Source organism: Ictidomys tridecemlineatus, chromosome 10 (genome assembly GCF_052094955.1).
Source record: "Ictidomys tridecemlineatus isolate mIctTri1 chromosome 10, mIctTri1.hap1, whole genome shotgun sequence".
NCBI classification, from domain to species: domain Eukaryota; kingdom Metazoa; phylum Chordata; class Mammalia; order Rodentia; family Sciuridae; genus Ictidomys; species Ictidomys tridecemlineatus.
The window spans coordinates 25,546,141-25,573,070 of record NC_135486.1 but is presented as its reverse complement, the minus strand read 5'-3'; the positions used below and the strand labels follow the sequence as shown (position 1 = coordinate 25,573,070).

Sequence of the window (26,930 nt, the reverse complement as noted above, 5' to 3'; positions counted from 1 at the left end):
TTGTTCTCCAAATATAACAACTGTATTGTGTTTTATATTTTACCTTAATAGCCTGAAACTTCAAATTTATTATAATGTAGGTAATTTTAGCAATGTGTCAGCAAAATGTTTTTCCTTCAGAAGACATGTTCACAAATGTTAAAATACTTACTTGTAGGATATGATATTGAAATAAAAAATTCTAACCCTAAGGTTTTAAAATAATAATAGGAAAATCAAGAGATTATTGCTATTCTATTTCTTCTGTTTTATATATACTAGCCTTCCATTGCATCATTATTTTTTTCTGAAAATGTAGAGTGAACAACTTCAAGTAATGCCTTTCATACTTGGCTACATATTAATATCTGTTTGGAAGACTTTTTTAAAGTAATAATCAGAGAGATTCTGATTTAAATGGTCTGAGATAGTGCTAGGGCTTCTTTAATCCTATTGCTTTGACTTAAAACTAAAAGTACATCTTTTGTAAGTGATCCTGTGAACAAAGTAGAAAAATACAAGTAAAGTAATCAACCTACTCCATGGTGCACATATAATTAACAATGAATAAATGTCAATAGTTTATCTAAAGTACCTTTTTTATCACTTAGAATAAAAGGATATTTTTGAAAATTTTTCATTAAACCTGGGAATTATTTGCTTTGACAAAATTTTTAGGGTAGCGTAATGACATGGCACTATGCAAAGTCCCAAAAATATGAATTTAAAATTCGGTCCTATAGCTTAACCTTGATGCATGCAAATTAGTATTCTGAGCCCTATTTTTCTTCTTTATGAAAGATCATCATATTTATGGTATTTCTACTTCATCAGTTAGGGTTAATAGTTATGTTAAATAAATACTAATCTAAAACACATTCAATTTTCACTAAATGAGTATTGAATCTAAATCTTAAAACAATTACAATGTGTGGTTTGGAAGGACAATTTGTAATATTGAATGTTTCATAACTAAAATTGAGAATAGACTTCAGTTCTTCCTTCTGTAGTAAGCTATGGAAATACTCCCTACAGATCAAACTTGCTGAACTAATCTATTTCTATATAAAAATACAGGCATTATTTGCATTGATCTTTTAAATTTTTAGTTTACAATTGTGAAAATGAGTGAAATATTAAAATTGTATCTTAATAGTTTATCTCAATATTTCTCATTTTGACACCTGTCGAAATTTGAAGAGTTCTTTTTATATTATGAAATGATGAAAACACCCTTGTTTCATTAAAATCTCATAAAAATAAAGCTTGCAGTGATATAAGGTTCACAAACCCAATATAATGTATTTTTATAGCAGCATGAGTTCATAAAAAATTATGAGCTTTACCTTTACAAGGATAGTATATTAAAATGTTGCTTAGTTTGTGTGGATGCTTAAAATAGTAGTCCCCATGAACCATACTCCCTGAGTGTGTGTCATGTTGCAATGGGACTTTCTGGCTTTTTATCCACAAAGAGTAGAAATCTACTTCTCCAGCCTTGAATATGGTTTTCTTTGTGGTTTGCTTTGACCAATATACTGTAACATATGATATCATAAGGAAAACACTGAAAAGCCATGGAGCTTCTGCTATGTACTCATATTAGGAGCTTTGTTTAGCCTCTCTGAGGATGGAAACTCATGTGAAAAGTGAGGCATATCTGTCCCAGCATTGTGCCTATTCAGCTCCCAACTTCCTTACCCATCAGCTCACTGAATTATACTAACCCACACTATGTTGAGAAATAAGTTTTCTTTGTTATAAAGCATAAGGATTATTTGTTTTTTAGCAATAGTATACTAACATCATATGTGATAAAACAGTAATTGCTTTATTTTTAAGTCGTCTTTACTGGATGATATTCATTATATTCCTAACCCTGCATTTGCCTGAATATTAAATAAACACTCTTATAATTTTCACAAGAAATGGAATTAGACATTATAATTTCCAGTACATAGCCTATTTATTTATTTATTTATTTAATATTTATTTTTTAGTTTTCGGCGGACACAACATCTTTGTTTGTATGTGGTTCTGAGGATCGAACCCGGGCCGCACGCATGCCAGGCGAGCGCGCTATTGCTTGAGCCACATCCCCAGCCCAGTACATAGCCTCTTAGATTTCCACTAAATTGTAGAATTCCTGCCATTAGTAAATGTAATGCATTTTTAAAAGTGAATTCATTTTATTAAAAGAGGTGTAAAATGGATAAACTCAACTTGTTTATGTATTAAACATTAGAGAGCAAAACACAACAATAACATAGCAATTATTATTTTATGCACACTTACAATTCAGACCTTTTATACTTCTCTTGTGAAAATAAAATTATTGAATTATTAAATTCTTATTTGAATAAATTTTTTCATAAGATTTTTTTACATGAGATTTAGGCTATTAATTATAATTAAAACAGTCTTCTACACTTTGATCAGATCCAATAAGAAAAAGTTCTGATCCATGTGGTTTGAGAAATAGAAAAGATACACTTTCATTCATAGTACCAAGAATGTAAGCTAAACAAATTAACATAGATGGAGTCAGGAAGAATAATATTCATAAAAGATATCTGAATACAAACTTAAATTCACTATAATCACAGGCAAATTTACATAACAGGAGGACATAATTCACAGAATATTTTCCCTTTTTATAATAAATTTATTAAAGTACATGATTAAAACTAGACATTCTAAAGTGAGACATTTTTTGGTGAAATCTTTGTTCTAGTGTGTATTAACTACAGGACCTCAAGACTCTTTATTTCTCTAAGCTTGTGGTTTATGATTTATAAAAGCTTGTAAGAGAAACTACCCCATAGGGTTTTCATGATTGAAGAAAATATTTTGAAGAAAACCAGCCACCAGTTAATGATGTCTGTCAGGGTAATTGTTATCACTAATATCTTGAGTACCTATTTCTCATCCTCATGACAAATATTTATCATAGTTATTGCCAGGAAAAATAACTGAAATATTATTACAGCAATTCAAACAGTACATGATTCTGAGCTTACATATATTTTCCTAGAGAATAGAAAAGAAAGCTATTTCTCCAACTCATATTATGGGACCAACATAGTCTTGAAAAAAATTCATTAAGGATAGCATTAGAAATGACATTTAGAGACTAATTTAATTGGTTAACATAGTTAAACATTATATAAAATATGTTACCAAAACAAACTAAATAATCTATTTTAAAAAGAATATATCACCAGCAAGTTAAGTTATTCCTGAAATAGATTATCGTGTTAACGGAGAATGATCACATTATCTTTTCAATGGATGCAGAAAAAGTATATGAAAGAAAATTCAATATATATTCACAAGCAAAAAAATTTATAGCAAGAAAACTACCAAGAAGCTAGAAACAAAAACCTCCAAACCTAAGGGAAGTTATCTTCAAAATAACCCAGAGAAAATTAACATTGAATGATGTCTTTAAAATTAGGAACAAATAATGGTATCCATTAAAACGATTGTTTTCTATTTTTTCCCTCAAATCCTACAGATTTTTGTAAATATGAAAAAATGCAGAGAATAAATATTAGCAAGAAAGAAATAAAATTGCAATTTTCTACATGTTATCAGATTATGTTAAGGAAAATTCAAAATAATTTGCTTTTCTCCCTATATACTTGTTTCTTGGTGGATCTCATCCATTTATAAGTTTAAATTTCTCCTTCAGTATCCACTGTGAGCTTCAGTCTTGTATCTCCAACTTACACAGTCAATATCCCCTAGTATATTTTTAATAGCCATTTTAAAATTAAGATATCTAAAAACATTTATTGATTTGTACTGGTCTAGAACTTTTCACTCTTCCCCTTACCAATTTAGAACTTAAAGCAAAAACCTATGAGTCATTCTTTCAGCTATTATATTCAATATATCATCACAAGCTGTCAGTTATACTGGTTGAATTTCTCAGCCTTATCCTTTGTGACAATCCTAGTCCACACCATGATCATCTCTTATTTAGTTATTTCAAAATATTCCCTTGTCATTTTTTTCCTAGGTGTTCACAAGTTGATCTGTGAGCTTACTGCTTCTCTTTGAATTCCCCTTCACATATGCATTTGTGATTACTGCTGGGCAACGTAGAAGGACAGCTACAGCTTTTTTCCTTTATTATCAGGCTAAGCTCTCTAACTTCCATTTTTTAGTATACAGATGTTGAAATTTTAATTTTTTTATAGTATTTTTATTTTTAAGAGTGTGTCTTATGGATTTTTTGGGTCAATTCTCATAGTCAAAACTCAAATGGGAAGGTTACTTTGGTTATGCTAAACCAGAGAAACAGTGAGAAACACTTTACCAATAATTTTGAAAGAAGTGGCAGTTGGCATTGAAACATGACAGAGGTGATGACAGTGTTTGGTAGATATGATCAATGTAAAATACGGTTGTGTTTACATTTTGTACTCTCTGTCAACCTGTTATAGGACCAATAATTCTAGTAAAGCCTCCCCAAGGTCAATTAAGTGATCTAAAATAACCTGGAAAAAAATATGCCTCCATGTTATTGAGCCCTTCATAAATAATTTCCTCTTATTTGACAAAACATGATGAAAAAGGTAAAATATAGTTTTCAAATGTATTTCTGGAATTCCAAAACTATTTCCTTCACCATACTTCATTCCACAAATAATCATTAAACAATCTCAAGCATACACCAAAAATAAGTAAGTAAGTAAATAAATAAATAAATAAAACCAATGTGAAAAATGTGTACATTACTGAGAAGAAAAAAAAAAGAAAGAAAAAGAAAAACCTTGAATGACCTTCAATGAACTTTAAGAACAAACTGTTATTCAATTATTCTTTTAATATAAAAAAAATTCTTACTTTCTGTCTCCTCGTTAAAAGTTACTCAGAAAATCAATGAGAGGCAAATTAATGTTATACTAATAAAGTAATAGCTACATTTAGGTTAACACTCTATTCCCATCTTTTGTCAATATTCAGTTGTCTTTTCTTCCTCAGTTAATTTTCTTTTAATCATTGGGTTGAGTCCTTTGAAAATTTTCTATTTAACTAATATAAAAGAACATAAAAAATCAAACTGGCAAATTTTCACCTACGAGTAGGGCAAGGAATATAAAAATCAGTTAGTGAATGCAATTGTGAATTGTCTGAATTTTTCTGCATCGATTATATACCACGTGTAACAGAATTTGGTTATTGTTCATGAATGAAAGAACCATATTTCAATAGTAAAGTGTTGACTGAATGAAACACTTTTTAGTTCACACTTAAAACATGCCTAGAAGAATGAATCATTATAACAGAACTGTAGGAGTTAGCTTTTTCAGTTATTAAAATAAAGTAATTACAATGAAAGTTAAATGTACAGCAAAAGTAAATACATTTTAGCAATATCATAAGTAACATTTTAAAATATACTTTTTCTTAAGGGAGATAAAATGACTGCCATTATATAAACAGTATTGTTTAAAATACATACATACATACATACATATATGTATATCTTGGAGAAATGATATGAAAAAAAAATGGAAGCTTTGTCACCATGTAGTTTTTACTGAAGCACCAGACATTTCAATGCCTTTTTTTCTACCCAAAAAAAGAGAGTGTGAAACTATTTCCAAGCAATATAAATATTGGAAATTATCTTAGCTGTTTCTAAATAACATATGGATATGCAGGCTTGACTTTCACCAAATGGTGAAGTGTGAGTTTTTCATGCTGAAACATTTCTTCATTTCCCATATAACGCCCACATAGACATCATCTTAAACTTTATTCTTACAACCTACTTAAGAACATAATGCTTTGGATTTCTATATTTTCAAAATATAAAACACCAAACTTTTGAAAATTCTTGAAATTTAAGATGGAATTCATTTTTCTTTTAATATTACTGTGGAGATCAAGGGAAACTACTTGATCTAAGGTCATATTTAAAGACAGAACTATCAGGAGTCTTTAATTTTTTTTTGTATTTCCTTGCTATTTTCTTTTTTTTTTCTTGAAAAGTTATCAAACTCACATTTTAAAAATTATTAGACAATGAAGCTATATTCATTCTATCTACATTTAATGATCGTTAACATTTTGCCACATTTGCTTGACTTTCTCTCTGTGTACACATGCATACATTTACACAAATGCTTTTACTCAGTGCACTTTCCTGAGAATTGGTAAATTCTGCCATACTTTTACTGTACAATAACGTTTTTATTCCAAGCACCTAATAAAAAGTCTATAAATTCAATTTATACTCAAATGGTGTTGTCATAAAAAAAATTCCTAAAAATTTTAAGTTCAATAATTACACAAATTTTACTTTCACTATCTTTAATTTTTTCATTTAAAATTATTTTTATTGAAAATTTTTAGATTTACAGAGGAGTGGTAGTGATAGTTGTGAAAGTTCTTCTACAATCCTCATGTCCCACAATTTTCCCCAATGTTAATGTCTTATGTAATCATGGTCCATTTTATCAAAATAACAAATTAGCATTTGTTAAGTTGTAGAATATTTTTAAGTGAAATTTGTTCCTAAAGTTCATTCCTTCTAAAAAATATTTTAATCAGTTGTTTGGTTTTTCTTTTTGTGGCATTTAAAAATTTAATATGCAGGTCAATTATATAGCCAAACTATCTGGCTGGTTCATTCTCTTTGACACACAAATAACGTGATACTGAACATTAGGTATTGCAAGTCAGCTTCATGTGGAGCAATTATGAATTAATTAACTCAGCATTTTTTATGCTTCCCTCCATTAATTTTCTTATAAGTTTCTCAAGCATAAAATTTCATGGTCTGTAAGAGAAGAATATTTACAGTATTTGGAAAATGGCAGGTACATTCTATCATATGCTAGACCTATGATTTTAAGTCCATAAAGTAATTCCTAGACATAAATGCTTTTTGAAGAAGGTCATGTATGTCTTTTTTTCATTATCATTTACTTATTCAGACTACTTTCTTGATTTTCTAATGTGAGAAATTTGTTGTTCCAGGTCCTGCTGATACAATTATGAATATGATGCTCTGTCTAGGCCAATGCCAACTTTTATCATGTCCCTACTTCACACCCTTTAAAAAATCATTGACACAATATACTTTTACATGCTGTCCAAGAAATCAGTTTAACTCATTCTGTTCTTTCTGCATAGATTTAATTTTAAGTTGATAATCCCTCCCTTCCACTCATGTCAAAACATGATTCCAACTATGTGGTAGTTACATTTGATATTGCTTTATGATTTCAGTAAATCCAATGGACATGCAACAAATAGTTAAGACTTTCATGGTTTAATATAATTTCATCACTGAAATTCATCACTGCTTTGCTTTGAGAAAAGTCTCTTAAAATGTAACTTTTGACTCTTAAGAATGAGTTTTTAGTAGCAGGACAGTCAGCAAATAGCAATGATAGTTATTATAATGGGATGGTTATAAAATTAAAATTTGCCTTAAATATTAGTGCATAGGTGCTTCATATTGTACATACACATAATCCAATAAATGTATGTGTGCTTGATTATAAATTAGACTATGCTAAGTCATTAGAATTTTGTTGGAGAAGTAATGAGAGGCTAAAGAGGGTATTAGATGAAGGCATATAGTTTTATCCAGATAACACAGTAGCTCTAGGGAAAATGTGCAGTGGAAAGGACAAAAAGAATCTCATAGGAGTGATTATTTAGGTATCTGTTGTAGTTGTTCAGGTGAGAGATACTGAGAAATTGAACAAGAGTGGTGATAATGGAAAAGGAGAGTGAGAACAAATTCATGAAACACTTCAGATATATATTGTAGATTTAATGATCAGTTGACTGTGAGAACCATGAGAGTGTGAGAAATCATTTTATCTTTGCAACTCTTATTTTTTGTATATTCTCACAATTAATAATAATTCTGTTATATAAGGAACTAATTGAATTTTAGTTCCTTAGGTATCTAACAGTAGAATATCCATTTCTTATGTGTGCTATCTCTTCATTGATAACATAGTACCTGACATATAGTATTTTATTAATATAATATGAAGATATCAAAATATCCAGTAATTACATTTAAAAGTAATACCATAAAAAAGTAAAACAAAACTGTGGCAAAAATATATATATGAAATAGTTTGCAATATACAATAAAGTTGATAATATTGACACATACAGGTAAAGTCTTAAAGAGGGTAAAATACAGAAAGAGCACCAGAAGTCAAAATTTAAATCCTTGTGATCTTTTCTGAGCATTAGATTATATAAACATAAAATAAAAGTTCAAAGGCCAGGCTAAAAACCACCAGGGACTCATAAGCAAAACAATCCTCAGAGCACAAATAGGATGGAGAGACCTTCAAATTCTGAAATTCTGAGTGACCTTGGTGATTAGCCAGGACATTTGAAATTATGGAAGAAAAATCATTTGGCAGTTAGATTCAACTATTTCCTAGAGGCAAGGCTGTTCTAAATTGATCAGTATTGGATTTCTCTTGATATATAATAAATTACCACTATCTTTTTGGCTTAAAATAATATAAATTTATTATCTACCCTTGTTAGTGTCTTAGCAGTCTATACTGAAGATATCTGATGGTTTTATTATCTCATATGAGGCTAAAATTCTTCCAAGTTCACTTTTTTGTTTTCAGGTTTCAGCTCATGGTGGATTTCTAATGGAGGCTCCACTTCCTAGAACCTGCCCTCCTTCCTCTGCTACATGGCCTTTTATACAAGATGGCCATTTGTTTCTTAAAGGCCATAGGATGACATTTATTGTAGCTTTGACACTGTCCTCTGAGAAAGCACTTCTTTTAAGATCAAGGCCAACCAAGGTTATTCTCTTTATTTACTGAGTAAAAGCCACCTGACTCAGCTTTTTTATATATCAAAACTTAATCATAGTAGTATAATCCTATTATATTTATATGCACTGTCCACACTCAAAAACATGATACAAGATGTATATATCAGGAGCCTTCGATCTTGGAAGCCATCCAAGAATTGTATGCCAAAACTAGCTTTGCAAATCTTAAATAAAAGGCCTTGGAAGTACCGAATTCACCTTACCCAAAACAAAGTGCCATATTTTTAAAGAAAGAAAACAATTTTGGGGCTGGGGTTGTGGCTCAGTGGTAGAGTGCTCGCCTCACATGTGAGAGACCCTGGGTTCGATCCTCAGCACAACATAAAAATAAATAAACAAAATAAAGATATTGAAAAAAAAAGAAAACTTTTCAATATTGTGTAATGTAAGATTCACATTGGCCAGTATCAAATTAAAAATTTTTAAAAGTCCAATAAGCATGAAATTCTAAGGGATACTGATTGAGGTAGAAATCTAACTTTACTTCCAAAAAATATAAGAATAGAAAAAAATATATATATATTCCCAGATTCATTTGATTAGGTAAAAAAACATAATGGCTAAAGAAACTTACAGACTGATATTTATTATGAACCAAGATGTAAAAATGTTCAACATAGCAAATCAAATTCAGTCATATTTAGACAAATACATTATAAACAAGTGGGGCTTATTTTTGTGGCTCCACAAGTCATACACATTTAAACATCAGATAGAATTCACCATGTTTGTACTTTAAGGCTAAAATAAAGTACATGATCGCATCGCTTTATACAATAGCAGCATCTGAGTTTTAAAAAGTCAATAAATATTTTACAAAAACTTGTGCACATTTAAAATAGAATTGGAACTAACTGAATTTTTAACTCTAATATTGAGAACAATTAAAAAAATGTCTCCTCTTCTTCTGTTGACCATCATATGGGTCCTAACCTTTGTAATAAATAAATCAATGAAAAATATATATGGGAATGGAAATAGTAAAAATGTCTTTATTCATAATTCAAACCAAGATTTCTATATAAATATCAGTGAATCTAATAAAGATGATTTAATGTATGAGGATTAATTAATGCAATGATAATTAAAACATTTAAATTATATTACCTTTATAATTGCATCAAAATATGAAATTATTGGAGAAAATGTATTAAAATATGTGCAGTATAAGTGGAACTATAAACATTACTAAGAGGATGATTCAAACAAATTTAAAACAGTGAGGAACATACCATTTTTATGTATTGGAAGACTCAATATTGTTATCCTGTTAATTCTACCCAAATTAATCTATAGAGTCAATAAAAGTCAGACAAGACTCTTTGAAAATTTAACAACATGATTGCACAATTAATATAAAATGGAAAGAAATGATAATAATAATGACTATGAAAAAAAGACGCCTGTTATAAAATTTATAGTACTCTGTTTCAATGTTCACTCTAATGGCGGAATATTCAAGACATCATCGATTTATCATAATGGTAGACAAAAACATGAATGGAACAAGAAAATACAGTTCAGAAGTAGATTCAGCTATATATTTTCAAAAAATTCCAACAAAGATGTCAAGTTAATCCCTAGGGTGCTGGTGTTCTTTAAAAAATATTTGTGGATCCACAGAACATCCATCTGGAAAAAAAAAATATACTTTCGGCCTTACTCCACAACATAGGCTAAATATTAACTTGAAATAGGTCATATACTATCGTCTATGACCTGCACAGATGAGATGAACTGGGTTTCAAAGAGCTGGCTGCAACTTAATTAAGCTAAGAAAGCAGCGAAAAATCACACAACACAGACATAAGTTTTTCAGATCCAGAGACGGGTGGCTCTGCGACCTTAAGGTCAACTTCCACCCTGGCAAGAGCACTGGTAAAGAAAGAGAGCATGAGCCCAGAATCCCTTTATTTTATAATGGGAGCATCAGAGGGAGAGATGGTTTTAAGGGTGGAGTCTTACTTCATGATGTCTTGTGGTCAGCAGATTGATTGACATGTTTAAGAGTCACACCCATCTCAGGTGCTCTGTGGTATCTTAGGCAGAGCTGAAGAGAGGAGTGCTCCTGCATCATGTGAGGAGAGAGGAGTGCTCCTGCATCATGTGATTAATCTCTTGACAGGGAATTCCAAGAGCCAGGCCTATTCTCTCAAGAGGTACTATGTGCTACACAATCCACACACAGCCCATGGACAGCTGTTGACAATATACTATAGATTAAAGGACCGGCTACAACATATCTAAAAGAAAACATGGGGGAATATTCTCAAAATTAGGTAGAAAATATTTCTCAACTTATAAACAATAATAACAAGAACAAAAAAATAATAAGAAAAAAACTGAAAATTTAACCGTCATCAAAATTAATCCTACCACTCTTTACCTATATTATTTAATGAAAGGCAGCCCTTAACTAGGGTTAAAATAGTCACAATGAACACATATGGGTAAAATTTGCACCCAGGTATATATAAAGAACCTGCAGAATTTCAATATTAAGAATCTAAAGTAGTGAGTTGCATAGGTAGATTGAACACTTTACACACAAGAATAGGACATGAAATGGCCACTAAGAACCTGAAATTATTCTCAGCTTCACTAAGTAAAATGACAAAACCATTACATGTACAGTGTGGTGAAGATTAAAAGAATTGTGTTACAAGTGACTATTCCTCTCTTGTTCCCCCGCCCCATGTCTTACATTCTAGTGGGGAAGATGGTGTTGAGCAAGTAAGAACTTACTCGATGGCTTACTTAAATAAGGGCAACAAGGAGACCATAGGAATAGAAGTTTCAGTTTTATGTTGGGGATGTATAAGCTATAAGTGAATTGAGAAATTATTTAATCCCATTTAGGTGAATTAGATTTCAATAATTCCTGGGTATGAACATAAAATAGGAAGAACCTGTTGTAGGAGATGGTGTAATGAATCCCTAGGAACTGAAAAATTACAATGTGCCTGTAACAAGATAGCAGATTTTAGGAGCTAGGCACTAGGAAAATAGGCAGAAATAAGATTATCCAAAAGTTTTTATTGCACTTGTAGAATTCTGGATATTTTCTTATAAATAAGAGAAGGTACTGAAGATTTTTCCAGCAGAATATCACATTAAAATATTAATCCTTAGCATGCCTCTCTGAAGGTAATAATAGGAAGGGCTTTACAGAGCATAGGTGTTTGTGTATTTCTTGTAGAACTTAGTAAAAGAATGCATATTGTGAAATCCACAGTGGAGGGGGCATCGCTAACATCTCTTAACACAATTCATGAATGTCTCATGAGGAAATAATATGAGCTGTACATAAAATTTAAATAAAGGGACATCATTGTTATTTGTAGGAATAAATGTAAAAAGAAACGAAATATGTAACCATCTGAGAATGGTACATGAAATGTGTGAATGTGGGATTCTGTATCATCTGATTATAAATTATTTGCAGTTATATTAGAGTGATGAGCAATATAAATGAAATTAAGAAGATAACAAAATTTCTTAAAATAAGGTAATGCTTCTGTTAATCCTCATATAAATATTATATGTAATTTTTATAAAGGAATATTTAATACTAGTTAGAAGGTATGTTTATGATGATGGTTGTTTTTAATTCATTAGTGATCTTTTTCATTTTCACAAATTTTCCAAAAATTCCAAATGACCAAACATAATTAATGCTATAATCAAGTTTCTGAATGGTTTTATCTAAGTATGTTATTTATTTAATTGCAAGAAGGGGTTATATTATGTCAATTATCATTTCTATTCATAAAAGTTAATATGAATTTTTGAATATATGAAATCAGCAGATTGTTTCACAATATAATTTACGATCAAATCTCATTTAATATTGTAGTATGTGCACATTCATGGTGCCAAGTTCTCATTTAAGCCCGCAAGCTGTTCTGCATAATAAATCATAAGGACTAAAACTAATGAGTCTGCCAATAATTACTTCCTTCTTGGGAATGTTCATTCAGTTTCTGATAAGAAATGAAAAATAAAGCAATTTAAAAAGCAGTACTATTTTTAAAAAATCCCTAAGGCTAATGTTATTAATGGAATTTCTAGGTTTAATTGTATATGTACTTGTATTTTTTAATACACAGTGCCAATTAATTCTCTGGAAATATATAAGTTCCCCCTTGCACAATTGGTCAACATTCCTTTTAACTTTTGCCCCTTGGTTTAATAAAAATTAATATGAGAACTATAAGGTTACTAGTATGGCAATAAGGGTAAGTGATGTTGACATAGTTTGGTTTTTTGTTTTGTTTTGTTTTGTTTTTTGTTTTTTTTTTTAATCCAGAGATTGAGCTCAGGGGTGCTTAACCACTGAGACACATCCCTAGCCCTTTAACTTTATTTATTTATTACATTTTGAGATGAGTCTTGCTAAATTGATTAAGGCCCCCTAAGTTGCTGAGATTGGCTTTAAACTTCTGATCCTCCAGCCTCAGCCTCCTGAGCTGCTGCAATTACAGGTATGAGCCACACCACCCAGCTCATATAGTATACTTGAATGCATTGTTCTTCTAAATCCCCTCTTTTTAAAATATTCTTTTTTAAGTTGTAGATGGACACATTACCATTATTTATTTATCTTTATGTGGTGCTCAGGATCTAACCCAGGGCCCCACACCTGCTAGGCAAGGGCTCCACCACTGAGCCACAACCCATGCCCCCTTTAAATCTCTTTTTATAGGTTAAATTATTTTTTTTAATATTTATTTTTTAGTTGTAGTTGGACACAATACCTTTATTTTATTTATTTATTTTTATGTGGTGCTGAGGATTGAACCCAGGACCCAGCACATGTTAGTTGAGTGCTCTACAGTTGAGCCACAACCCCAGCCCCTAGGTTGCATTCTTTTGGCTACCTTCTGGTATATGTATACATATATACAAATATGTATACATATATATGTACATATATATTCATATATTATAAAGAAATAATAAAGAGGAGACAGAGAGACAAGGTGCAGAGGCAGGGAAGGTGGCAGAGTGGCTGAGAGGCCAAACTGCCAAGCTTTCTTTATATCAATAGGTTACATTAGATCATTAGTACCATAACTACATTATTGTTTAGAGTATCAGTAAGGTTGCTCATTCTGAAGTTACATTTCACAGTTGCAATATGCAATGTTAGAAACTTTGTGCAGTTCTCAAAAAAGTCCATTGTCTGTTATCTAGCAAAAAAGTTCCTTTATTCCCAGGAACTATGTGCCTGCAATCAAGGTCAAGGCTTGATGAGGCTCTAACATAGAGGCTTCTCAGGGTATTGCCACACCAACTAGACATTGCAAATATATTTTCTATATTACTAGTTCCTAAGAGACATTGCTGGGCATTCTAAGGGTGGGAAACAGGGTGCCTGTTACTCTCCAGGAGTTTGCTCACCAGGGGAACATTTCCCTATACATTTCCATGGCTAGAATCCCTATATTATTATTTATGATTATTATGCATGTATTATTTATCTATTGCTGCATAGCCACCTTAAAACTTTTTAGAATAAACAAGAAGTATTTATTATCTCCCAGTTTCTGTGTTTCAGGATCTTGGGAGAAGTAATAATCAGGATATTTATGATACAATGAAGATGTTGTTGGGTCTGTTAACTGAAAGCTTGATGTGGCTAAAATGTACTTTCAAAACGAGTTTCACATGCTTGGCAAGTTATGCTGACTATAGGGAAGAAGCCTATATTTCTGTTTGTGTGGATCTTTCCTTAGTGTCCTCATGATGTGGCATCTGGCTTTTCCTAGAGCAATTGATCCGAGGGAGAACAAAGCCTTGGATGACACTGGATTTAGTACCTGGTTAGGATACCATTAATGACTATCCTAGAGACTAGCAACTACAGGCCTATTCAACTGTTTTCCCAATATTTAGATGAAGATACTGAGGCATAAAGAAATTAAATAAAGCATGGATGTTGCTGTACTAAGTGGTAGAGTGTGGACTTGGATCTATATTTTGTTTGCAAGAATATGTGCTGTTTAAATATCTGTGTTATTGCCTCTAACAGTTCATTTTAATTTTTAGTTTTTGATAAACATAGTTGTACATTTTTATGTATCTATTTTTTATTTAATTGTGTGAGCATTGAAATATGAAATATTTCCCTGATTCCTTATTTTCTACAGAGGAAATTACCTTTCTCATTGTGATTTATAGGGATTTTTCATATCCTAAAATAATTAATATTTTGTCTTTATATATTGCATTTTTACCAATTTGAAAGTTGTCTTTGGGTTTTGATTATGATGTTTTCAAGTGATAGAAATTTTTTTTTCAAATGTGTCAGTGTGTCCTTCTTGCATTTAAATGATCTGGGTTCATCAGTTAATAGTTCAAAATAGACTTTTCATATTTTTTCCCCAAAGTTACTTTTTTATGACAAACTTTTTATCAACCCCTAGAATTATCCCCTAAGGTAAAAATTAGTGTGTTGATAATGACTGATATGTCAAATTAATTTTATTTCATGGAACATGTTGTGAATATCATGTTGAAGAGTTATGGACAGCAGCTAATGTGGGTAGTATGGAGGAATGGTAATCTGTAGAAGGTATGGACCAGTAGATAAAACATTTGATTCAGTTGTCTCATTAAATTATCCTCATTTTGCATTAAGAAATACATTTTAAACTGTATATGTCTCCTAATGAACCTGGAACTTCTTTATTTTTGGTATATTGCTTAACTCAGTCTATTAGGTGAATACTTAGTTGATAATAGCATCAGTCTCTCATTTCTCTATCTACCTACCTATATCTATCTTATTGTGAATGCATCTGTATATCTTATAATTCAGAAAGAATAGATATTTTTGAGGGATAGGGAAAATAGACTTGATTGTTATGGGCAATTTCTAAGAGACAACCAGTGAACAATAGTGAGTCCTAACTGTTTAGTACAAGGGATGCTCCCATTGAAATTTTGTTCAGAGTAGTAGCAAGCTACCAAAACCAACTACAACTGATTATATTTGACAATCATAAGTTTGGGTTTGTTTTATTGTTTCTTTGGGAAGATCCTGCACATCATGGCATCTTCTTTCATTAAGGGAAAGATATGGACGCATGTCAGTGCTTATTTCTATTTATTGAATTTTATGAAGGAAGAAACAAGCTTTACTTGTTATGAGACTTTATGTATACTTTTCCAGGTCATTTAAATCCAAAATAACAGAGTTTTTATTGTTTACAGGTTTTTTTGTTTGTGTTGGTGGTAGAACTAACAAATGATATTGTATAAATTGAAGAAGCACAATGTGATGATTTAATTTAATTATTTTATAAAATGATTAACAGAAGACAACACTCTCATCACCTTATATAATGCTTTTTTTGTATGTGTATATAGTGACAAATTTGCTAAGATCTGCTATCTCTTAGTAAATTTCAAGTATCTATTTAGAATTCAGAAAGAATAGATATTTTTGAGGGACAGTATTCTCAGCTATACATTATTTATTGTTCTCTAACATAGATAATAATAGCTATGCCATTAAATCTAATATGAAAATGGATATAGTTGTCCAGAGACTTCCTTGGTTAAAGATCAAAGATTAAAACTCATCTGATTTCAAATTCAATATTCCTTCAAATTAAGTAAAGGACAACATTTTCCACATTTCCCCACTTGATGTTGTATTTCTGCAAGTGTTAAGCTAGTGTTATATTTTAATCTTTACAGAATGCTCGGTTCAACACTTTTATTTTCTGGTTTAGTGCTTAAAAACTTCCTGAGAACGTGAGAAAGATACATAGTATAAGGTATGTCTGGACCTTGTAACCATCTTATGATTCCAGTCTTACTGACACTATTCAGATCTTACAATGTCCAAACTCAAACTCCTGTCTTTATCTTTTGCTTATTAAATCACTAGATACTATCTAAACATTCTCCTTCCACCTCATCAGGACATCTCATGTGGTGCTCTTCACTGTGGTGCAAAGAGCAGTTTTATTCACAGACTTCTGGCTGGGGACTTGATTAAATACAGCCATTCATTTTGCCATGACATCCAAGGGCATTGTCAATGGATTGTCTTTTTGAAAGCATGTGACCTAATTTGGTTCTTATCAAAATCATAAGTGTATTACATATAAGGAGACATGTCTTTATCTGTACCCATGTACAGTAGAACTTCATGCATCTGTAGTGGATTGTAAATGAAAAAGAATAAAACACTGTGCTTCTTCACAAATCGCTTGAGAAACAGTACTCTAAAGTATCTTTTTTTCTGGATTCCTTTTATGCCTTAATTTCCTTTCTTTTATTGCCCTCTTTAAACAACCAGAATTCCTGCTCTGTCATTTGAGTCAGTTTGCTTCATATCAGTATTTTGATTTTCTGTCCTCCTTCCATAGTTCCTGCTTAAAAGTCAACAAGCATAAACAACCAAACTTCTATGTCACAGAATGGGTCAGATTCAAGTTTCCATAGATGTATGTTCAGGCAGCTGAAAATATTCCCTTGCTCTTACAGTTACTGTTTCATGTTTTTTTATCTCATTTCCTGTTTTCAAAAGTTTACAAAGCCAATGCATGAAAATTTCCTTAAAACTTCACAACCGCCTTTCCCAGCCTGAGTTTATTTTTGTTATTACATCCTACTTTTTTCTATTCTATTTGAAGGAGTTCCTTTCCTTTCTGTGCTGAACACTGTTGCCTCACACCCTATCAATATTTTATTCCCTGAATCTTAATATATCTTTCTTTGTTAATGTATTTCCACAAACATTTGGATGTCCTCCTACTTCTCCAATTTTATTTTTAAGAAAATTACCCTTATATAAACTTTCTTCACCTTTTTATGAATTTATCCTTAATTATCATTAAAAATCTTAGTTTAAATTGCATATTCTTAGTGATGTTTTTTTTTTCCTCTCTTCCCAAAAGGCAGGCAAGTTGTCCTTTTGTGCCTTCCACAATCTGTATTTATTTTCTCTTTACCATTTACTACAGTATTTACTTTGTACTAATAAATTTCCTAAACATTTTGGAAGTGTTTTAAATCAGTCATTCAAATCATTTTACTTCACAACAGTTGTGTTTGTTTGTGTGTGTGTGTGTGTGTGTGTGTGTGTGTGTGTGTGTGTGTAACTGAAAAGAAATGAAATTGATTTCAGGGCAGACTTTCCCACATTCTCTAAGACTTTCCCATTGCATCTTGGTTGTTTGGGTAATTTAGTGATTGTACTTTCATGATCATCAGTGCAATTTAATGACTGCTGCTGCCATTTGTATAACTGGTAGGAAGTAGCAACCTACAAAGTACTTTAAGGAGAGAAAAAAGCCACTAAACTATGTTATCTATTTTAAGTGTTTGGTTAATCAATTTTGGAGTTGTTTAGATGTTGCAGAGTTCTTTGAAGGCACTTTGGATTTAAAGAAATAATAATATATGTAGGCAAGTTATTTTACCTCTCTGTACATTTGATTACTCATCTGAAAACTATTTAAAACTTTATTTACCAAAGGACTTTTTTGGTGAAGTTTAATTTTATGTATTATTATATTTGTTGAGGTTTGATTATATATAATATATAATATATATGTTAGATTATAATATATGTATCTATATAATAATACATATATACACACAGTCATACATAATGTATCAATTAGCATGAAAGCTGAAGTATTGCTTGTTTTTACTATGTTATAAAAAAGGCTAAAAGGAAAGTATGCTTTTGGTGAGAACTCAAGAAATTGGAGTTCTGAAGAAAATAACTTCTCAAAAATCTTAAGACTGCTATGTTTTATTAAGAATTATAAAAGAAAGGAATGATAATGAAATTAAGGCTGTTTTGCTCTAGGATGCAGAAATTTGTCTCCCTTTTTCAAAATTTGATTAATATGACCCATCAAAAATTATAGCATTAAAATAAGTATTTGAGCAATTAGGAAAACACAAACATGCTTTCTACAGAAAATATTACTGATGCAAAATGTCTGTTTTATAGAGTTGCTCATCTCAAACTGTTGGATTCTATGTATTTAAAAGTTAGATCTGGTGAAATTAACTAGCTTTTAAACCTTTGTTTACATGTACTTTTAGCCATTTAGTGGTTGAATGTCTAACAGTCGTTCAATTGGCAAAAATCTCTGAGGTGTGCAAATGTATATTTATGCTTATACACACATGTGTGCACACACATATGCTTGGTTATTTTATTAAAACACAAGGGTCAAAATAAAAATGACTTGCATACTCTGTTATCTGTTCTCATATTAGGAAAAAGAGTCAATTTTCATAGCAATCAACCCACTCATGCTTATAAACAGAATCTAATAAGCAAAGATATAGGACAGATTTTACAACATAATTTGTTCATTTAGTCAATGTAATAAACTTTCCCCCATAAAATTAAAATAAATGATGTTCAATTTTTGAAATTGACCCTGGTTTGTGTTTGTCTTCACAAGGTCTTTTCTAAAGGGTATTTGATGTCTGTAAATCAAAACCCAGAACTGGATTGGCTTAGTGCATGTTCCAGTGTTTACTGCTTTCCAAAGAACTGTTACCTAGCAACTGTGTGGAACAAGCTTGTCACACTTTAAATCATAGAAAAGCTCAGAAAATACTGCCACAAAGACTTTCTTTGGTACCTGAACAGGGATGTGAATATGATAAAGGCTTTTGTAAATGTGATTCTGACTTGTTAAAAATTATATAAATTTTATTTTCCATAAAGTAAAAGGGACTTAAAAAATGGATTCAGATGCATTAATTTATATCTTTAATTTTAACTGTTTCTAAAACTTTTAAATTGAAAATAATAATAAAAAGAAACCCAAAATCTTTACACAATAGTACTATATTAAAAGTCATATCCCTGTCAAACTTTTTCCTGTCCATTGAAGTAATTTCTGTTGAGTTTCATGTTCATTCTACTGTAACAGACAATTTCCCATCATGATAACAAATAACTGAGGTAATCAACTTTTAAAGAAAAGAATTATTTTGTCATACAATTTTGGTGATTTCAATTCATTATGGGCTGGCCCTGTTACTTTGGGTGAGGTTGCATATTATGTTGCATATCATATGGGGTGGAGGGAATGCTCTCCTCATGCCCATGAAGCTAAAAAGATAAAGAAGAGACCTAAGTCCTACAATCCCCCTTACAAGTATGCTCCTAGTACCTAAAGCCCTCCCATTAAGCCCTACCTCTTATAGGTTCTACCAAGTACCAAGAGTGCCAACCTGGGGACCATGTCTTGAACACATGGATATTTGCAGGACACATAATATCTAAACTTTAGCACCTATAGATGACTTTCTGGACATATTAAGTAATTCAGGTCTCTATATGAGTATTCATGCAAAATTGAGCATTTTTACAAAATGAAATGTTTTAATTATATAACAATGTAAAAATATTATATTGTTTTGCCACTGGGAGTTTCAAAATGTATGATTGGCATTATTCCAAGAGTTTATTGAAATCTACCTTTTTTATTTTTTAAGTAATGCATGATTGTGATGATATATACTACTTTAAAACTCTGGTTAGCATTTTATGCTTATTGTCTACATTTGTTTTTTAAAAAGACCTTATAAAGTAGGTGCTATTGTTAATTATATTTCAGAGATAAGGTGAGATAGGCTCAGAGAGATCATAAATCCTGTACATGGCCTGGCACACCCCATGGTGACACCTTTTGATCTCATGTGTTATGTGTTGTCAACTGGCAGCAGAGGAGAGAGGTTGAAATAAAAACCAATAGAAACTTTAAAAGATAGGAAGGGAATGTGAGATGAAACAAATATACTTTTGGCTTGATAATGCTTTCTTCAACGAAAGAGGGAAATTTTAAGCCATGAAAAATGAACGGATTTGATGTATGACAATGAGTTATCTTTCTTCTTCTTCTTCTTTTTTTTTTCTTTTCGCTGCCTTCCACCACATATGTGGTATTCCCAGAAAAAAAAAAAAAAAGGAAAGAGTTTAGGGAAAGTGATTTTGTCTACAAAAATTAATTCAGAAGTTGCACACTTTCAGACATAGTCCACCAGGCATCTCCTAGTCATGAGACCACCTCTATCTAAAAGGGAAACTGAGAAGCACAAATTCTACAACAGAGGCTATACATCCAGCTGAATTGTGGTGGGGTGAGGTGAAATAAAAACCCTTTCTACTAAAAGGAAGAAAGAATGGAAATGAGAAGATAGTAATTTAAGCCACAGTTCCAATCTTTGATCCCCCCCAAGAGTCGATGCACAACTTAAAAAATACTTATATTGTAAACATTTATCTCTTCTCTATAAAAATACTTCAGTCATCATCAAAAGCTGTGTCTGGCTCAATGTCCATGATATATAGATAATCCCATCAGATCTAGATGGGGCTCCTAATGATCTGACAATATATACAATCAGTATAGTTACTAGCGGTTCCCCACTATCACCACCCCGTATGCATATACAATAGTAGAGCAAGATAACAGTAATTAAATATTGGTTTTTGGAGAAGTGAAGAATGGGAGGCCCACAGGCATCATTGGTCCATAGCATGTACTATGGCACATGAATCAGGAGTCCCCTAAAGCTGTGTCATAAATGTGTTTATTATCTCCTACTCTGCTTTGTTTGTTCAGTACTCTCTAGAGCCACCACTGAAGATAAAGTTGAAATGGAATTTTTTTAGTCCTTTCTGTGTCAGTACTGTGCCCAAATTTGTTTTCTAATAACTTTCTTGAAATCTGAATTTTGTTGCCACCAAAATTTTGTTGTTCACATCTCCCTCTAGATTATAGTATTTGTTCCCTTGACATCATCTTAAACAACATGTTTGGGTGGGAAGGCAACACAGCACTTAATCTGATCCTGGCTACAGGTCTGGCTTTGTTGTGGCTGAGAAATCTTAAAGGGAGGCCTCTGATAAAGGCTCTGGAAAAAGTGTCATCTCCTGTTATTTAGGATCTGGTTCACTGTTTTTAGTTTTGCTAGTGTCCAGATTTCTGGACTCCTGATTAGATTTCTGGTTGCAAGTAAATAATGTCTATTTCCTTCTCCTCTCTGCTTACAAGGTTATTAATTCTTACTAGATCATCTCTAGATAGCACTAGAACCATCAAGCTGCTGTCAACATAAATTGGTAATTCTTGCCCTTTCCAGCTACCTCATCTATTGACATTTGGTTTCTACATACAAAGGAAAAACTGTACAGTAGGGGGAAATAGCACTTTCTGTCATGAAGATACTTCTGCTTTATGCATCGATCTAATTTCTAAATTTTATATTATGTTCTTTATTATTATTATTATTATTATTATTATTATTATTATTATTTTGGTACCAGAGATTGAACTCAGGGGGGCACTCGACCACTGAGTCATATCCACAGGCCTAGTCTGTATTTTATTTAGACACAGGGTCTCACTGAGTTGCTTTTTCTGAGACTGGTTTTGAATTTGTGATCCTCCTTCCTCAGCCTCTCAGGCCACTGGGATTACAAGTGTATGCCACCATGCCTGGCTGTCTTCTATTTTTAATTGGAAAAATATTTGATAAAAATTGAGGTTCATAACTTGAAATGTCTTAGAAAAGGAAATATAAGTAACTTATATATCTGAAAAAGTACTAGCTCACTGTCACTTTCTCCAACACTGCTTGGTCATATATTTGATGATATTGATGTCCGTGAAAATGATTCTTTAAAGCCCTAGATTCATGTGTATATAAATTCCCTCCTTTCAGTGTTATTGCCCACTGTATCTGTTGCCCATTGAACTGTTATTCCCCATTGAACTGTTCAAAGCTATTTAATCTTTTATTTTTTTCCAATTAGTACAAATATCCCCACATCTAAATGCAGAAATATACATATATTTTTAAGACCAAGTTGCTCCTTAGGTACTTGTATTGTGTTTGATCAGCGAGACATATAGCTTTCCTAATATTTGGGAAAAAAATGTTGTGCAGTCTGATGTTTTTAGGAATTATTGACAAGGATTAGAAACCCATGGGAACTAGTGAGAGTGGAAGGGGGGTGGGTAAATAGGGAGAAATATGACTTTAATGAATTAATAAACTCTGACTGTTATATGGCGATGGGAAATGAGGGGTAATGTAGCCTGAAAGGATATTTTCCTTTTTTTTTTTTTAAATTCAGTATACAGGTTACTGGTTAGTATTAAAAACATGTCCCACAGGGAAGGGTATATTTAGACCTAAAAGGAGAGCTTTAAAGATATAATCAATTCTATTTTGCAGATTAAGTGTGGGCTCTTTGTAATATATGCTAATGAAGATTATTATCCAATTCAATATTCTATTGCACTCCTCCCTTCATGTTTGCCATCCGTGGAGCTTAAATAGATTTTTTAAGTGAATGAATACTGATTTTACTGTTTGTCTAACAAGGAATTTTGCAATAATTATATATTAACTCATACCTAGGACAGTGGTTTTCATTCTATCTGATCCAATGTTCCCTTTTTACAGTAAATATTTTGTTAACATTTCCTTTACAGTTTTGCAATGAAACTCAGTAAATATAACTATCTGTACACACAAATTTAAGACAATGTAACATTCTGTTTATAACATGAAGGAGAATCAGAGGGAATTGATTAATAACAGAGAAGCATGTTTTTCAATATGTAAATGTTCAAGTAAAGTACCCAAGAGAACATAGTGAAAAAACAGAAGTTTGTACCATTATAATGTATCAAAGACCAATGCTGACACTGGTAATACATAGTAATCAAATATGTTAAATTTATTATTGACATACATACAATGCTAAACAGCATAAAAATTCCTTTATTTACACCATGGTTATGTTCCTAGATAATTCAGTATGTTACTCTAAATCAGTACAAACCATATATTTGTTTGTGGACAAAATTGCTGCCACTAATGATAATGTATGTACTTTTATTTTTAACAGTGGATACATATCATAAAACTTTTACACAACTATAGAGAAAAGATGCAGGCAAATACAAAAATGGCTACCTGATAGTTATTAGGTTTTTTCCTTCTTTTCAGTTTCTACTGATTATATGAATAAAATATAAATTAGAGTTTTTGAAAACCATCTACAACACATCATGATTTTCCCACAGCAATCCCTTTCCCCACTCAGATGCACACATTCATTGAAGTAAAGGGAAAGGAAAGAACCGAATATATTTCTTTTTAACTACTGAAGGAAGAAATTAAGGTAGAATATTTTCAAAGTATCCCACAAACACCATATTTTTTCATCTTTTTCTGCTGAAAAAGATACAGTTTGTGCATTATTGTATGGGAAAGTTAATAATTTTCTGTGGCATTGCGTGTTTGGTACTCATACCTTCCAAATGTTCTGTTACAGTTTGATTTTTTAAAATTCTGTTTTGTAGCGAGGCATGGTATTGCATGTCTATAATCCTAATAACACAGTAGGCTAGTTCAAAGCCATTAGGAGCAACTTAGTGAGGCCCTAAGCAACTTAAGACCTTGTCTCAAAGGAAAAAATGAAAAGGGCTGGGAATGTGGCTTAGTGATTAAGCAGCCCTGGGTTCAATACTTGGTATTGAACAAAAAACAAAACAAAACAAAACAAAAACAAAAAAACCTAATTTGTGTCATTACAAATATACATATTTTTCTCAGTTTGTATATTATATATTCCCATTTTGGTTTGAAATCTATGGATCCCCTATAGATTGCTATCATATGGATCCACTCTGATAACATTCTGCATTTTTTTTACATATTTGCTATACTCACTCAAAAATTATTTTTAGAAATATTGAAATGATAGTTTAAATGCACTATTCTTTTGCAACTATTGGGTATCCTTCTCCACAACTCAAAATTATATATTGAATCTTCTAGGCTTTCCAGTATTAAGTACTTATATAGTATTAAAAATTTTCCTTTAAGATCATTATAATGATTAGGATAGAAAGAGTGAGAGATGTTGAGATTATTACGAGATCCTTGATAGTATACAGTGTAAATACTGAGATGTAATTATAGTATATAATTTCTTCCATGAAATATAATAGACAAAAATATTTAAAGTAAATCAGTTAAAGTTATATAAAAATATGAACTGGCCTATTTCAAATGCTAAATTATATAAAAAAAGTAAAACTAAGTATACTATTTACATAGTCATTTCATTTGCTAAGCTATTTCCCATTAACTTTTTTTGTTTCCACCTGAATTGTATGGTTCTTGTGTTCATTTTATAGATCTGGCTAACAACTTCAGTATTCTATTCCTTAATAGCTAAAACTATTATCTGCTGCTTTAGGATATGCCTTTTCTTAGAATCTCAACAGTGACTCTTTTTAAAATACCAGGTATAATTGCTCACTTGGAAAGGGAGGGTTTCTTTTTTGGTTTTGTTTTTCAAAATAAGAAATACTGTGGAAAATCAAATATCTGGCATCTTGAAGCCTCATTACATTATGATAAAATACACTTGGGCCGAGTGGCCTCATCCCCTATAGATTTAGCCTGCATCCTCCCATATGCCACCATCTCCAGCATTATCTGTTGTTTTATGTCACATTGAATTTTAGCTATCAGTTATTATCTTTCCTGGCTTGAACTTATCATCTTTTGAGGTCTTGAGATTAAAGCATACCTTCAATTTGGTAAATCATCATGGTTTTAAATCAATACTGTTGTATTGTGTGCTATAGAGTCAATAGAACTAACTAGACTTTACAAATTATGTGATACCTTTACCAGACTGCACCTCAGACAGTTTTAACTCACCTCCTTGGTATACATGAGGCTTAAGAAGATTAAGCCCTGTACCAAAAGTTGCCAGTTTTAATTAAGAATTATGGTTAGACTCTCAGGGCCTCCTCCCTCCCATTCACATAACCCACTCTCTACAACTCTCTTAGGAAACATTTCTGGGGAAACAAAATTGCACATGTAAAAGCATCTCTGAAACAATTATGTTCATATTGAGACTTTTTGCCATTTTATTTATTGTTTTATTTTTCATATTTAAAATATTATTCTCCCAAGGTAAATTATTCTAATTTACCTATTTTATTTCAAACAGATCATGTTGTTTGTGAAGAAGAATTTAAATACGCCATGTTAGCTTTAAACTGTATTTGCCCAGCAACATCTACACTTATTACACTACTGGTTCATACCTCTAGAGGGCAGTAAGTATATTTTTTTCTTTAAGATAACGTATTTAAACTAATATAAGTGCAGTTGTGTGTTTTACAACTTTAAAAATCCAACATATATAGTGAGATATGTACCTATATTTGTGTTTGTGGGAATTATTTTCACCTAATAGAAATGTGTTCAGGGATTCAAAATTCACAGAAAGTTGAAAATGATTAGAATTTTTTTTTAGTACTCTTTAGATAACTTGTTGCATATTAAATTCTAAGTCTCTAAATGATTTGTTAGGTCTAGAGTAAGGGCATGGCTCTGTTTCAAGTACAAGTAAAATTTTTAAAAAGGGATTGTAACAAACACTAATATAAGCACAAAGTCAATTTTTTCTTCTTCGGATGTTTTTATGTTAAAGTTTTAATTATTATTTTTATAGTTTTATAAAATTATTATAATTTTTTATAGTTTTATAAAATTACTTAATGTAAAATAAGTTGTTTTTTATGAAATTTCTAGGTGGCCCATAGAAATTTAGATCATCTGAACTTTAAAATTTTTATTTATTTACTTTGCTATTTTTATAAAATACAGTTTGACTTGGATGACCAAAGGAAATAGAGGAATCACAGTCACTGTTCTTATTTTAAGAGACAAATGTTACATTGCATTTCACACATTTTCATATTTCTAACAGTATTTTACACAAAATACTGATTTATTTCTTATAAATTCTAATTTGTATTTATGGTCATTACTCATTAAATTTGGTAAGTTAATTAATACTTATTTAAATGAAGTGCCAATACAAGTAAATGTAGAACAAGGAAAACTCTTTCTTGATATTAAACAGTAGATGGAGCAAGTTACTAATATGAAAATAATAAATACCCAGACCTATTTTAAAAATGGATATTTCTATCTTTCCTCTAATTGTATTTCTGTTCTGTTGGGAAGGAATGAGGTTCCCAGGAGCAGTTTCTCAAATTCT

The 26,930-nt window shown here is 31.3% G+C and overlaps 1 protein-coding gene across 6 annotated transcripts in view; it reads left to right on the top strand.

The window, feature by feature from the left end:
* Positions 1–26,930, top strand: part of Kcnt2 (potassium sodium-activated channel subfamily T member 2) — a 360,005-nt gene that overhangs the window by 202,993 nt on the left and 130,082 nt on the right. For all 6 annotated transcript variants that reach the window (XM_005335358.4, XM_040276882.2, XM_005335357.4 and 3 more), the window contains exon 14: positions 25,872–25,980. In XM_005335358.4, coding sequence (XP_005335415.1) covers positions 25,872–25,980 — 109 coding nt within the window. The remainder of the gene's footprint in view (positions 1–25,871; positions 25,981–26,930) is intronic.